General features: G+C 40.2%; 1 protein-coding gene across 1 annotated transcript in view; it reads left to right on the forward strand.

The window, feature by feature from the left end:
• Positions 1-14,351, forward strand: part of GTF2F2 (general transcription factor IIF subunit 2) — a 90,889-nt gene that overhangs the window by 2,609 nt on the left and 73,929 nt on the right. Inside the window, exons 2-5 of the mRNA XM_035553313.2 lie at positions 4,435-4,508; positions 5,008-5,026; positions 5,969-6,113; positions 14,271-14,309. Coding sequence (XP_035409206.1) covers positions 4,435-4,508; positions 5,008-5,026; positions 5,969-6,113; positions 14,271-14,309 — 277 coding nt within the window. The remainder of the gene's footprint in view (positions 1-4,434; positions 4,509-5,007; positions 5,027-5,968; positions 6,114-14,270; positions 14,310-14,351) is intronic.

Genomic DNA, 14,351 nt, shown 5'->3' on the forward strand with positions numbered 1-14,351 from the left:
AGGCACATCAGTGCTTGCAGTTGTCACGGCTCTGAGAGCACAGGCTGCTGCCTGCTTTGGTGAGAAAACTGGACTAAAAGGAATGCTGAAACACGGTTCGTCCACGTAATGTTAATGTAATTGTTCGTGCGCGTGGTCTGAATTTATAATTTGGCTGTCGTTGTGGATAATTAAAAAAATAATTACAAAATTGCTAACATTGCTAGACCAAAGCAAGGTGTTTGCAGGATTTTATCCTTTAAATTCCTTCAGACCTCAACTTGGAGACAACCAGGCTTGTTACTGGGATCTTCAACACGTGCCAGGTCTTGGCAGCGTGGAGCACCAGTACTTTCTGTCCTCGCTAGGTGGGTAACGAGGCTGACTTTAGCCTTGCTTTCAGGGACAGAGCAATCAGCTCTGCTGGAGGAGGAGAAAAAAAGCTTATTTAATTTCCCTTTAGCGTGTATTATGCTGGCATGGGAAGTATTCCAGAGAGGCTACTTAACAGGCAATAAAAAAATGTGGTGATGAGTATTTTAGAAGCACGAGCAGTATGAGGAGACACAAGAAACACAGTGGGCTGCTTTAGGACAAAGCTAGAAAGCAACTTAGATAACTTTGTTTTGTGTTTTTAGGGAAAGCTAAGAGCATCATAAGAACTGTTGGATATGCATTGGTAGCAAAGCGAAGCACATTTAGTATTAGCCATTAGAGTTGTTGATTTCTTGCGCCCTGTGTGATGTGTTTGTGTGTTGTTGTTTTTATTTTATTTGTTTTAATTTAATCTGCTGTATTAATTTATATTTTAAAGGATGATAGCTTTAACTACTTTTTTTATACTCAAAAGAAAACAGAAGCATAGACCCCGAGATCAGTCTTGATTTCTGAAGTACATAGAGCAGCATGCAGATTACTATATATAAAGAGAGCTAACTTCATCGAATGCAGAACATGGGCAGTAGTTTATTAAAGGTGGGGGCTGCTTGTGTGTTTTGTTCCAAAGGTAGCCAAGCAGTTGGGAATAAGCTGAGAGAAGATGTGTGGACCAGGAGGGGCCCTTTTGTCGTACAGCATCTGCAGGGCTCCTTGTGTGCTGGAGCCCTGGTGTTCCTGTGAGGTGAGCAGCAAGAAGAGAACAGCAGCCGTAAGAGGTCTTGAAATGGTGTTACTTAGTACGTCAGATTTCTTTTTGTTATTATCTTGTATGTTTTTTGGATAGAAGAGAGTTTTTATCTATGAACCCCAGAATGAAGGCCACTTGCCTACAAGATTTTAAGTAATCCATCAGAAGGGCAGTTGCCCTGTCCCCAAGTCAGTCATTCTGTGACTCCGTGTTTTTCAAACTCCTGTTTAGGATTCTTTGAAAATTCTTTTTGTTCCGTATAAAACAGAACGGCCACTCTTGTTTTCTCTACATTATTTTGAGATTTTGTACGTTCTTACATTTTGTGTACATTATTTTAAAGATTCCGAAAGCTGCCTGTTCTCAGTAAGTTCCACCTTTATCATGCTAAAGTTAAAAGAAACTGGCCAATTACGACTTCTGTAGGGTGTAAGACATTCCTCACCTTTCCTGTGGTTGCTTACACCATCAGCATGGAGCTAGAGATTTCTGAGACCATTTTGATGGTTTTGAGAGTACCATCTCATTTTAACTGAAGTAACCACGAATAGATGGAAACAGTCCTTTGATCTCAGCCCTTCCTAACCCCTTTTCTTCTTTTTCTCTGTGTAGCCATTGAATCCGGATAGGCTGGCAGAAAGGTAATGATTAATTGCACTCTTTGAGGCTATTTCCCGTGCAGCTGAAAGGAGCGTGATTGATCTGCAGCCTCCCAGTCTGAATAAATTCCCTGTCTGATCGTATTATATGGCAAGTCAGCGATTCTAATGGCAGCAGAATCCTTCTGTCCTTTTCCACTGATAATGTGTGTGTCTGCCTTATTACCTGGCGGTATAAATTAGATAGAGATTAGGTGCGAGCACATCATAATATTGCCATTGAGTCAGCCAGAGCACGCGTCACGGCACTTATCTTGTCTTTAGAGAGAAAATGAGATCTGATTTGGCATGAAATCTGCTGTAGAAAGTTACCACTTCAAAAACTATGAAATATATATATATATCTCAGTACGCTGTGCCTATTCATTGCTTTGTCACACATCTGTGACATGTTTGACCCAGTGCTAGCCTGGATTGACATTCAGTTTGGCCGAGCAGTTGGAGGGCATTAGGATTTTCTAGCTATTCCCCAGTTATCGGGGTGCTGTGAGACTAAAGGCAAGTGTTAAGCCCCAGTACGAAGATGTTTTCTGTGGGTTTTGTTTGTTTGTTTTGATTTAAGGAAGGACGCAAGGTAAATTGCAGGATAAACACAAGGTTATTATTAAACTAGTCAGAGCTTTAGGAACTTTGCAGGCTACAGTTTGTCAGCAAGTTCCTGGGACAGACTTCATTCCTCAGTAAAGTAAAACTTTGCTTACTTTATTCTATGCAAGACAAAAATCAGACTGCAAAGAGCCAACTTGCTGCTTGAAACAGAAAATACCAAGGGCGGAATGTGGTACATTTCTCTTTCTCAGTGGCTGCACCTCACAATGTTTTTCGACGTGGGCACGGATGTTTTCAGTAACTGTGGTCTGCGTGAGCTTTGTGGTACCAATCATGTGAACTAAGCCAGGACCGCAAAATTAAAGAATGTGAATTTGTCCAGATGTGTCATGAGCACGTAAAGAAGAAAGGTATTAAATTCTGGCGTCGGAATGCTTTTTTGTTACGTGGTGTTGGAACAGTACAGGGATTTCTCCTTTAACAATTCACTATTTTGGGTCTTTGAGATATGTCCTTGCAGTGACTGCTACATCCTGAGCACGGAGGAAGGGTTTATGGGAAGCAGTAACTCCTGTTAGGATGCTTTCAGCTATTTCCTTTAGGAAAAAAAAATCCCTAATTCCCATATCACTTGAACATCTTACAGGTAGCTGCAAATAGTGGGGTATGAGATTGTCCTTGCTGTCTCGGGTCTGTATTCCATCTCTTGATGTGAGAAGGCAGGGAAGCTCCTCGTGCCCCTGGGGCTGAACTGGCCAGGGGCTGAAGGCACCGGATGCAGGAGCTGGGTCGGGAGCTGCTTGCGGGGGTGAGGCTGTGGCACCTTCTGAAGTCCTCTGGAAATGTGCGCTCCTCTAACCAGTGCTCAGTTTTTTGCTAAACAGAGATAGCGGAGGATATTGACACAAACGCTTAACCTTCTGATTTCACAGAGTAAGTGTTATTCATCTTCCTTAAGCTTGTCTGCTCTGTAAGAAGAACCTGGGTAACGCTGCCGAGCGCTGGGCGCGTTGTCCTGGCATCGTTACCCCCAGAAAAATGAAATGCTGCTGCAGACGCGGAGACCCGCCTGCTGGGATGTGTGTGGGAGTCCGAAGAGCGTGGGTGTACGGACACCAGCTGCAGCGAGGCACGAGGCTGGCCGTGGAAGCGTGGGGTTTTGGAGCCTAGCTCACCCCGCAGTAGTGAGCTGGTCTTTTTTGGCCAGGGAGCAGAGAGGCGGGCTATGATTTCAGCTAGCACTGCAGTAGGAAAAGGAGAAAGCCAGCTTTCAGCTTGTTGGTTTGGTACCTGTGCCCTGGGGCACCTTGCTGCCCATCAAGAGCCCAGGCCACCTGGGGCTGCAGATACCAAAAACTTTGTTATTTAAGGAATGTCTGTGGCTCCCAAACTCTAAACCTCCTCTTTTTCAGCACCTTTTGGACTCTGAGTTGCCTGGCTTCTCATAGTCCTCATAGTTGTGGTGGTGTTGTTTCTTCCCAAAGAGATGAGACTTTCTAGTGAATATTTAAAAGTGTAGTTTTATCTGGCAGAATTACTGAGACTTTAATTTAAGAATATGGCGCTGAGCTTTTTTGCTTTTTCTGATTGCATAATAGTATTTGAGATTCAAGATATTACAGTTTTTCCCTCATTTGGGACAAACATACTGTACAATGGCCTTATCTTTATGCTGCACTGTTGGGGAGGGACTCTATAAAGCAGTATAGTGATAGGACAAGGGGGAATGGCTTTAAACTAAAGGAGAGGAGACTTAGATTAGATGTTAGGAGGAAATTCTTCACTGTGAGGGTGGTGAGGCCCTGGCACAGGCTGCCCAGAGAAGCTGTGGCTGCCCCATCCCTGGAGGTGTTCAAGGCCAGGCTGGATGGGGCTTTGGGCAACCTGGTCTGGTGGGAGGTGTCCCTGCCCATGGCAGGGGGCCTTGGAACTAAGGTCCCTTCCAATCCAAGCCATTCTGTGATTCTTTTTGCTCTCCCTAATGGAATATATTGCCTACTATGTTTAAATTGTACTGTATTCTGAAGTGGTCAATGAGAAGGCATTTAAAGTACATGCATGTACATAATTTATGTAGAACTTTAAAATCTGCTTTTCCTGATATCTGTCATCTTGTTTTAGGTCCCCAAATACTTGTCACAACAATGGAATAAAGCGTCAGGAAGAGGTGAAGTGGGGAAACTAAGGATTTCCAAGTAAGCCTTTGCTGTACCTTTCTTGGTTGCAATTTTTAGACTGTTGACATTGCACATAGAAGAAGCTACCTGCAGTAAAATAGATAATGTTGCACCTTTTGTATTACATAATCCCGTTTCTCACAAACACCATGTGCATATTTCTCTGTAAACTGAAAAATACTTGCTTTGATAGTGATTATGAATACATATATACATGAAATTATACGGGGGAGTGGCAATATGCCATAATGTGATGTTTGATTCCTTAAACCCAAGAAATATGCACATCTAACTGGAGAATCTCCTTTAATTTATTTGTACGCTGTTTTGCTACTTCTGTTCTCACCTGCTGACTTTTCCCACTTACTCTTGGGCATCAGCACCCAAAAAAAAAAGAGCAGTTCAGGAGTCAAGATGAGTAACAAAACCAGAATTTGCTTTTGGCATTTTTATCAGGGAAGTTAAACTTGCGGAAGTAGATTATGGAAACTAAAACATTAAATATTTTCTTTTGCAGAAATCAAGGAAGAACAGAAGTAAGTAACTACCACATCCAAAGGCTGTGGATGTGTTATTTTTTGAATTCTAACAATTGTTTAGAGCTTTCTGGGTTCTAATATCGTATATTTTTTGTTATATCTGTGATAAAGCATTGTACCACTGAGTCAGGAGTAGAGAATTCTGTTTGTAGCTCTGGCCAAAAGTTTATTGTGGGACTTCCCTTTCAAGGGGGGTTCAGGTTGGATGTTAGCAAAAAGGTTCTTTATGGTGGTCAGGCAGTTGGAACAGGGTCCAAGCGGTCACAGCACCGAGCCTGCTGGAGTTCAAGAAGGATTTGGCCAACACTCTCAGACATACGGTCTGACTTTTGGGTGGTCCAGGAGATGAGAAAAGGAGTGTTAGTTAGAATTACTTAAAGGAACGCGTAGGTCTGTCACTTTGAACTGGAAGAAACTCTGGACCAAACAATGAGTCCCTCTTCAGCATTCTTGCTGTGTCTGGCAGCTAGGCGTTCTGCGAGTTCCTTTATTGGGCATGTAATTGGGCATTGCTATGTAACTATGTAAATATGGCAGTGGAGCTGTATTTGGAGTTCCCAGGCTAATAAGGCTTGTGGTGCCTTAGCACTTTTCTTGGGGACTAAACTGGCTGTGTGAAACTTTTTAAATCACTGAATGATGCCTGAAAACCTATTATGCCTTCAATTTTAATAAATAAAATCAAATTATTCTCTGACTGCAAGAGAAAATAATATACTTAAAAGATGAGTAAATTTTATTAAGTATGTTAAAGCTTTGACTACTTTATTTCAAAAAGCGATTGATGTATTAAGATTCTTACCCCACTCTTTTTTTGAAATGTTTTTGAAGTAGAAATGTTCTATGCTATTTGTCTTTTCTCTCTTTCTGTTCCCCCATAACTCTTAGAGCTGTGTCATTGAGTCTGTTTAGTAACACTGTGGTCATTGTGACTGTTAGGTGTCATTTACTTTGAATGAAGAACTTGCAAGCATCAATGATATTGGAGGAAAACCTGCTTCTGTCAGTGCACCAAGGGAACATCCTTTTCTTTTGCAAAGTGTGGGAGGACAGACCTTAACAGTGTTCACCGAAAGTTCAGCAGGTAAGTTAGAATTTGTTACAATCCTAGCGTAGGTGATTTCAATAAACTGGATGCTGAAAAGGCCAAAAGACTCAGAATAAACTTTGGCTTTGTTTTGTGGTAATTGCATATGTATCACTGTTGTTTTTGTGTGTTATCTCATGCATTTCACCTGTGGGTCTGCTGAACAGAGCACAGAGCGCGGTATGTTATGCGTTCCATTTTAGAGTTTTCACTGGAAAAAGTGTTTTTGTGTTCCCGTGTGCTTTTGAGGTGAAATAACACATTTTCCCCTTGATCTCTGTTGTGAATTTAGTTTTATAAAAATGATGGTTCTTCCTCTGTCCGGTTGATCAGGTCCGTTTTAGTAAGAAACGCACCTGTTCACCACATGTTCTTAAAATATAACTGTGGTTTAAGTGTATTAAACCTTACAAGGTCATATTACCAAACACTGCAGAAGTAAGGTTACCATTTTTCTCACTGGATTCCAGTTGTTTGGCCTGCCTGAAGTACAGTTCAGTAGCTGAATGAGTGATTAGGATGTTCATGATAACATGTCCTAAATTGCATGTTAGATTTAAGGTATGTGGTAGTGTTACAGTGTGCAATATGCTCAGCAGGCTGCCTTGCATACAAGTCCCGTGTGTTGTAGGGTTTTCTACTGAAATTACATAGTCGTGTTTTTGGATGCTGGAGAGTGAAGGAAAGTAAGATGTCTTCAGATCTTATCTTACTGTCTGCAGAAGGTATCTCAGTTTCAGGTACTTAGGGTTTGGTTTCTCCGGGAGACACATAATAATTTTTAATACTTCTGCCTTCTGTGGGGCAGCAAACTCTACAGCTTCTGATGTTTTCATGTTCATAGGCTGGCAGGTAATTGCTATGATGGCAGTGTGATGTTTTATGAAATAAATGAGGGGGAAGAATCATAACTCACAGGACAGAGAATACTCAGTAGTTTGACCACCTCCTTTTTAAAATCTATTGTACAGATTTAATGGCTGATATGAAAGTATCAGTAGCTCAACTGTCACAGTTGGGCTGGAAATATCTCTTGATGCTACAACTCAGGCGCTTTCCAGTTGCTATCCCATTCTCTGAAACTGATTTAATCTTGTCATTGTTTTTTCACTTAAAATATTTTATTTTCATGTGCATAATATGCAACACATAAATACTGTTTTTTATAATCTGCAGATTATATATGTGGAAAGAGGTAGGGAACAAGTTTCCATGGACCTTGTAAGCATTTCGGTTGTACTTCGTGGGTTTTTTTTGCTGTTTCTCTGTGCCCTGACCTCAGAACGCTTGAAAGAAGAGAGCTATTGCAGGTGTTTAGCATTTGCATTCCAAGATTTTTGCATGTTTGCTATCTTGTGGGATTTTGTTTTCCAAGACACTTTTTAATACAAAATACTTCTTCCAAAACCTCTCATGGTAACTTGAATGACTGCAGCTTAACTTGAATGTGGAGTATTTGGCATCAGTTATAATGAAAGTCATTACTGTGATAGCTAGAAGATGCCTCTTTATTTCTGTTTTACTGTCTGTAATGCCAGTGTCTTGAAACCTTTAGGTACTTAGAAGCTGTTCTATTTTTATCTGATCAATGAAAAGTTTGGCATTTCTTAGCAACTCGAAAATGTCGTTCAAGGACCATTGATCTAGTGAGTAGAGTAGAAGTTATAATATTAATCAGGAGCAAAGGGAGTTTATTGAAGTGAGAAACGTTTGGAGTAAAGCGCTGAATAAGCATAGAACCTGTCAAAGTTGTTTTTGTTTGAGTTTAGCAAGCATGGCATGCAGTCAGTGAGTTTTCAGGAAACTGTTAAACTGTGTTGCTGTTGTGTTAAAGCTGGTATTGGCAGTACAATCAAAAACAAACATTAGTGTACTTTCCTTTCTTGATTTTGTTTGTAAAAATGAACGTGACAAATATATCCCAAATTCCAGCCTGGTTGCTTACAGACACCATGTTCCTGCAGCCACTCTTGTCTTGGAATGTGCATCTCCAATATGTTTTGAGCTCCGTGGCCAATTTCAGCAGTGTGAAAACAGGTGTCTGAAGAGTGGAACAAAGCTGTATGGATATACTACCCAAAAGAAAGGCTGCTAAACTATTTGATGCCAGAAAGTCCACATGGAAAAGAACTGTTAAAGTTGTATCAGCCATGGAAAAAGACTCAGTAAAAGCTTACACCTCTTTACACATCAGTCAGCCCACAGTAAGATGCAGTCATAGGTAACTGAAATGCATTAATTCCTGTTCTCATAGACCAATGCTTGTTTTCAAATTATAATTGGCATATTTTTGTGGAACGCATTAGTGATCTTGCTGCTCTGTCTTTTACTAAGTGTACTGTATTATGGATCTGATATGCCAGCTTGAACCATGGTCCAAAGATTAAGCTGGTATAGAACTGCAGGTGGCATTTCTGATGTTGTATCTGGAAGGATGTATTTGACGAATAATATGGGTGGGTGAAATATGGACAAAAAAGTGCTTTGTGCACTTTTGTTCTCAGTCAATACCTTTCTTGAGGACTGAACTCAAGATTCCCTCCTAAAATGTGGGGAAATTCATATAACAGTTGGATTTCTTTTATAAGGAGTGGTTTTTATTATTATTATTATTATTATTATCATTTTATCTTTCTGGAGGACATTAAAATCCCTAAGATCTTTTATGTCTGCTATCCTTATCTATTGACCATCTTCACCCAGAGGGTGGTCGGGCACTGGGACAGGCTCCTCAGGGCAGTGGTCACGGCACCAAGCCTGTTGGATTTCAAGAAGTGTTTAGACAATGCTCTCAGACAGCCTGATTTTGGGTAATCCTGTTTGGAGCCAGGGGTTGGACTCGATGATCCTTGTGGGTCCCTTCCAACTTGGGATATTCTGTGATTTTTCTGATTCTGAAAACAAATGAGGGATGCCAAAGTTTGCTTCTGAAATCTTCAGTAATCAGAGAAGGTGCTGCAGGGAGTTTACCCGTCTGGCCAGTTCAGCACTTCACGTTGACTTACCTGGCCGCTTAGAGCAAGCAAAAGACATGAAACTTAACAAGTAATTTAGTATTTTCTGCATGGTGTGATCTCCAGATTGCTGAATGGGTTTCCTGGGGTTTTCATTTTGTCTTAATCACAACTGGTTGTAATACCTGTTGTAGTTGGAAGAAATCCTTTCACTCTTGCATTGTAAATCTCTGCATCTTTGGCAGTCCCCAATTAGTTAAGGGACGGAAACAGGCTCTTCTGAGGTGCCATTTGTTACGTCCAAACTCTAATGAATTGCAGTTTCTTGGTCTTCTACTGCATGTACCAGATCTGAGCTAATATAAAGTGGATCCCATCCCAGATACTGCTGAAAATCTGGTCTGTGCTTTCACACACACCACACTTTCTGTGTAAACTAACTCTTTTTTTTTTCTCCTGTTTCTTTTCTTTTGCTATTTGTGTATTTTGAAACAGCTCTAGTGAATTATAGGGAATAGCAGCATGCATTCAAAAATACTGGTTGCAAAACAGCACGTTCAGCTGCTGCCCGGACAGCTGCGAGGAACAGTTACATTGCAGTTGTTTTGGTCCAGGTTAGAAGCAGATGCCTGTTTCCCAGAAATGATCCTTGGCTGATCTTACGAAGCCTCATTTTCTCTCCCCAGCTCCTTTGCAGTGCTGTTTGCATCTGCGAGACGTTGCGGAGTCTTCATTGCCGAGCAAATCACCGAGACCTGCAGCGGTGTGCCTGACGATCAGTTTAGCACAGCTAGTGGGAAGTGTGGCTTCTGTGGTGACTGCAGAGGGATCCGAAGCACAGTTGCCTCTCGCTGTCTAGGTCTTGCCGTCTAGGCTGATTTCAGTATTATTTTTGCATTAGCTATGAACTACATTCTGTTCCATAAACATCACCATATGTACATCAACAGTTGCTATGCAACAGTGCTATTTGTGCTTCCAGTCATTGCAGCTTATCTTTGTCATCAGCTATCACAGTTGTAATTTTTTGGGCGGGAGGGAAGGAGGAGAGCATTTTGCATATATTTCAGTGTTCTGTATCGAACAAAATGAATTTTTCGCGTGTGTATGGCTAAGAACTATTTAGGGGCAGATCATGAACTTGATATGGGATACGTTGGATGAAAAGTGTTTTTCTGAGCTTCCTACTGGCACTCACCCTGGCATGAGGAAGTGGTGTAATTTGACAGTGTCTGTCTTGCTTGAAGAAACGAGAACGTGCTTTTGTTAAACATTTAACAGCAAACTTTTCTGATTGTGACTATAAACTGATTCCCTTAACTGCTTTAATTGCCTCTTGCTTATTTTTTCTGTCAGCAGGTAGTTCAGGCTTGCTGGCTCTTAATACAAATAAAAAATGCAGCTGCGTTACAGACGATGAGAAAAGTTTCATACTGAGTTGTTTTTTGGGGAAACGTGTTACTAATGTGACATGGGAAAACACAGACCTTGGCAGGCAGTTGCGTCCCTACTGTAAAGGACTGATGGATGGATAGAAGGATTTTATGCCGCAGGAAAAAATAGTGTAAGGTATTTCTGTGAAGTTGGGTGAGATGACTCATTTTATTGAAGTTTTGAATACATATTCACAACTCCCCCTTCACAAGTGGGATTGCCTTGATGCTTATTTTAGTGATGTTAAATTCCTTTGTACTTGCCCCCACTCACTGCTGTTTGAGTAAAATGTGTTTAGAGAAATCCGTGAAGTGACAGAATGACGGGCAGACCTTTGGTTCTTTCCGAGAAGCATTCGTGCATGGACCGTTTTGCTGTTTCATGCTTCACAGAAGATCGCTGGCTCTTAACATGACATTCTTGTCTAGTTTTCTGTGTTTTCCTTTTCTTCTTTCAGAATCTCATTTCATGAAGTGCAACTTTTTTTTTGTAATGCTGTTCGATAATACAGATGACTCTGCCTGTATACCAGCTCCTGGATTCCCACTGCCCTCCGATGTTCTCCTCTTGTTTGTTTTGTTTTAACACAACTGCTAATGTGAAAGTCCCCTTTTTGGGCTGGTACGTGAATCATGCCTACTGTGTGGCTTACAGTGCGTGATTGTATTCCAGTGGAAATGATTATTCAGAGTTTGAATTTTTGAACTAGCAGACGTATCTAGCCGTTTTAAGGGGAGAAACGGCTAATAAAAATCTTGGAAGGGTGTTTCTTTCTTTCATTAAAGTAGTTACTGCTGTAATTACATTTAATTATTTCCATGGTACTCGGAATCTTGACGTCTTGCGATAACTACTTCCAATCTTATTAGATGCGTGTTTGACTCTTCACATTTTTCATCAAACTGTTATTTGGGGAATAAATGCCCTCATCTGCTGCCTTAGTTCTGCCTGGTCAGGAGTTTTGGCACATACCTGTGTACCTCAGCAGCACTTTCCGATCGCCTCTATTTATTTGGGCTGTCACTTAACACATATTCCAGACTCCAAAGTGCTTTGTGGTCTTACTTGGTGCTTCCTCGTTCATTTATGTACTTCAATCTTTTATGGACTGGCTGGAGAGTATTCAGGTAACAGCAAGAGAGGAAAACCTCTTGGCAACCCTAAGATCAAAAGAAATACAAACAGCCGCTGCCTTTCAGGTCTCCGGCATTTTTGCAAATTTCAAAATATCTGTGAGGATCACAGAGAAGAAGCAACCCATCATCAGAAAAACAGAATATGTGACTTGAACTAGTCTATTTACAGACTGCAGTTTGACGGGTCAAGATTTCATAGGTATTATTGTGACATATTGTCCATTAAAAAGCAAGGGTGACACTTAGAGCATCTGTCTTCTCCATCTCTAAAAAAATGGAAATGATATTTGCTTACCAGCATTGTGAGGATTAGCAAATTAATGTAAAGTGGGTTCAGCTGGTTTTCAGGGGTAAGCTAATTTTCTTTTCATTTTTTTTTACTAAAACTATAGACTGTTAATTCCTGTACAAACATAAAGGATTGTTTTGAGGATATAATGCACAGAGTGTATGGAATGTTAGAATGGATTTAGCACGATGAGAGTAGAATTGGCTTTCTGCCTATTTCAGTGACTTTACATTACTTTGTTTCTTTGCAGTCTCAATGATGTACCTGTGGCAAGGGAAAAAAAAAGTCAAGTCCTGTTGACATTTATCTGGGAATCTTGCATGCTGTAGAGGAGGCTGGGCAACTGCAATCTGCACTGATAACATATTAAGTAGACATAGTACAGCTGCCTTTAACTTCTTTGTGCTATTCATACTCATAGAATCATACTCAGAAGATTTTTAAAGCCGAGACCCATGACCCAGTCACAACAAAAACAAATTGTCTAACGATGAGGGGAAAAAAGCAATTTTTTGTAAGGTTGAATTTTTCTTTTTTTTTTTTTGTCTCTGTTAAAGGCAGATTCACCTGCTGCATGCAGGCAGACATGCTCACTCCTGTAGACATGGTACACGTATATTGTTATTTGAATCAGAGATGCAATTAACAATTTTCTTATGCAGGAGTTATGGTTAGGTGGCAAGTCTTTCGTTAAAACAAAGTTAAAAAGAAACAGAAGCAGTATCTGAATTTTAAAACTGTCTCAGCCCAGTTCAGGGTTTACGTCTCAGTATGTTTGCATATTTTTCATTAAGCTCTTTTTACTTGTTAGGTAGGTTGTGAATGTTTCCATAACTAAATTAAAATTGAGGTCAAGTTACTGGGTGGGTAATAACATTATGCTGTAAATGTGCCAAATACACTCAAAAAAGTAAGTCAATGAAAAAATACATGCTTTTCTTCAAATGGGCTGTCCTGCATGTATGTCTGGAAAGTTACCAGGGTTTTTAACTCACTTAGCGAATGCTTTAAGATGGGTGGGAAGAGGCCGTATACTGATGTTTTCTGAGTGCGAAGAGACATGCCTTCAGCTGCTAGGACTTAACAACAGCCACTGTTCAGGCAGAGAAAAGCAGCGTCTCGCAGATCCTTCTTTTTGCATTAGTCCCCTGGCTGTCAGCCTTTTCAATGAGAAAATAGGGCCATCAGCCATGAAAGCCAGCAAGAACCAGTGGCATGAAAAAGGTTTTGTAAAACATTTCATGTTTTCAAGTTCTGTTAATACCCAGCCTGTAAATGGCAGAAATGATCAAACTAACAACTCAAAAATTTCTCTCCGGATTATAGCAATAAGTTCTTGCCTGTGAGTAAATTGTCCGTAATGATAGCTGTGACACGGCTGAGTTGGAAGCAAAAGACAAGTATATTTTACCACTTTTAACTGTATTGCAGATAAGTAAAAATGTTCTTCTTGTTCTCTACCTTACAAGAGGTGTAAAAAGAACAAATAATAGGAGAAGCAGTTGAACTTGAGGTTGGGAAATTTATGTAGGAGTTTATCTATAGGACTTTCTAGGTGTTAGAACTTGGTTTACCAAAATACATCCATTGGCTGCTGTCTCTTGAAAGGCTGGATTGAAATTTAATGCGGAAACCTGTTCCTGATTTTCACTCTGCTGTTCACCTCAGCGATATGTTTTTGGCAAGCCACTTGGCAACGTGTCTTATTTTCTTTAATGCATACTTTCATATTCTCTATGAAACAGGATGTGTTTCTGATTTCTTTTATATATATATATATATATTTATCTGACAAGTCTGGCTGTAGTACCATCTGAGGGCCAGTGATGAGAAGGTAAAAGGATTGAAAAAAATAAGTCCTTGTGTGATCTAGAAAGCTGCAGAAAAGCTAGAGAGGAGGTTGTCCATGTCCATGTTGAAAACTTGTCTAGTGACAAGCATGTTCTTTTGCAGAACTTTGTTTTTGTTTTAAATATACAAAAATGATACTCATTTGTCTACAGAGACTGGTAAGATAAATGGCCATTGTTTATTACTGAAGCATAATCCTACAACTGATATTCTATAACTGTATAACTTAATTTGTGCAGAGCTCAATCAGAGGTGTAATGGAGTTTATCTCAGTTAAGTCATGAGTTTGGGTACTAGAGACTTTTTGTTGCTCTGTGTGGTGATTTTTTCTTCAAAAAGCACATTTATAAACATTAATCAAACCCAGTAAGTGTGGTTTTTATCCTCCTTTGCTTTGCAGCCCAGTTTTTAGTTGTAATTTCAAATAATCAACAAAGAAACATTGTTTCCCTTTTTGTTCATTTGTGGTTTGTTTTTTTTTTTTTTCCAGAAGGCCAATCAGACGAAAAATCTGAAAGCAGCAGTGCTGGTGAGTGTGGACACTTTCTCTGAAACACTTAAGTGATGACTT

The sequence above is a fragment of the Cygnus atratus genome, chromosome 1, assembly GCF_013377495.2.
Source record: "Cygnus atratus isolate AKBS03 ecotype Queensland, Australia chromosome 1, CAtr_DNAZoo_HiC_assembly, whole genome shotgun sequence".
Lineage (NCBI taxonomy): Eukaryota > Metazoa > Chordata > Aves > Anseriformes > Anatidae > Cygnus > Cygnus atratus.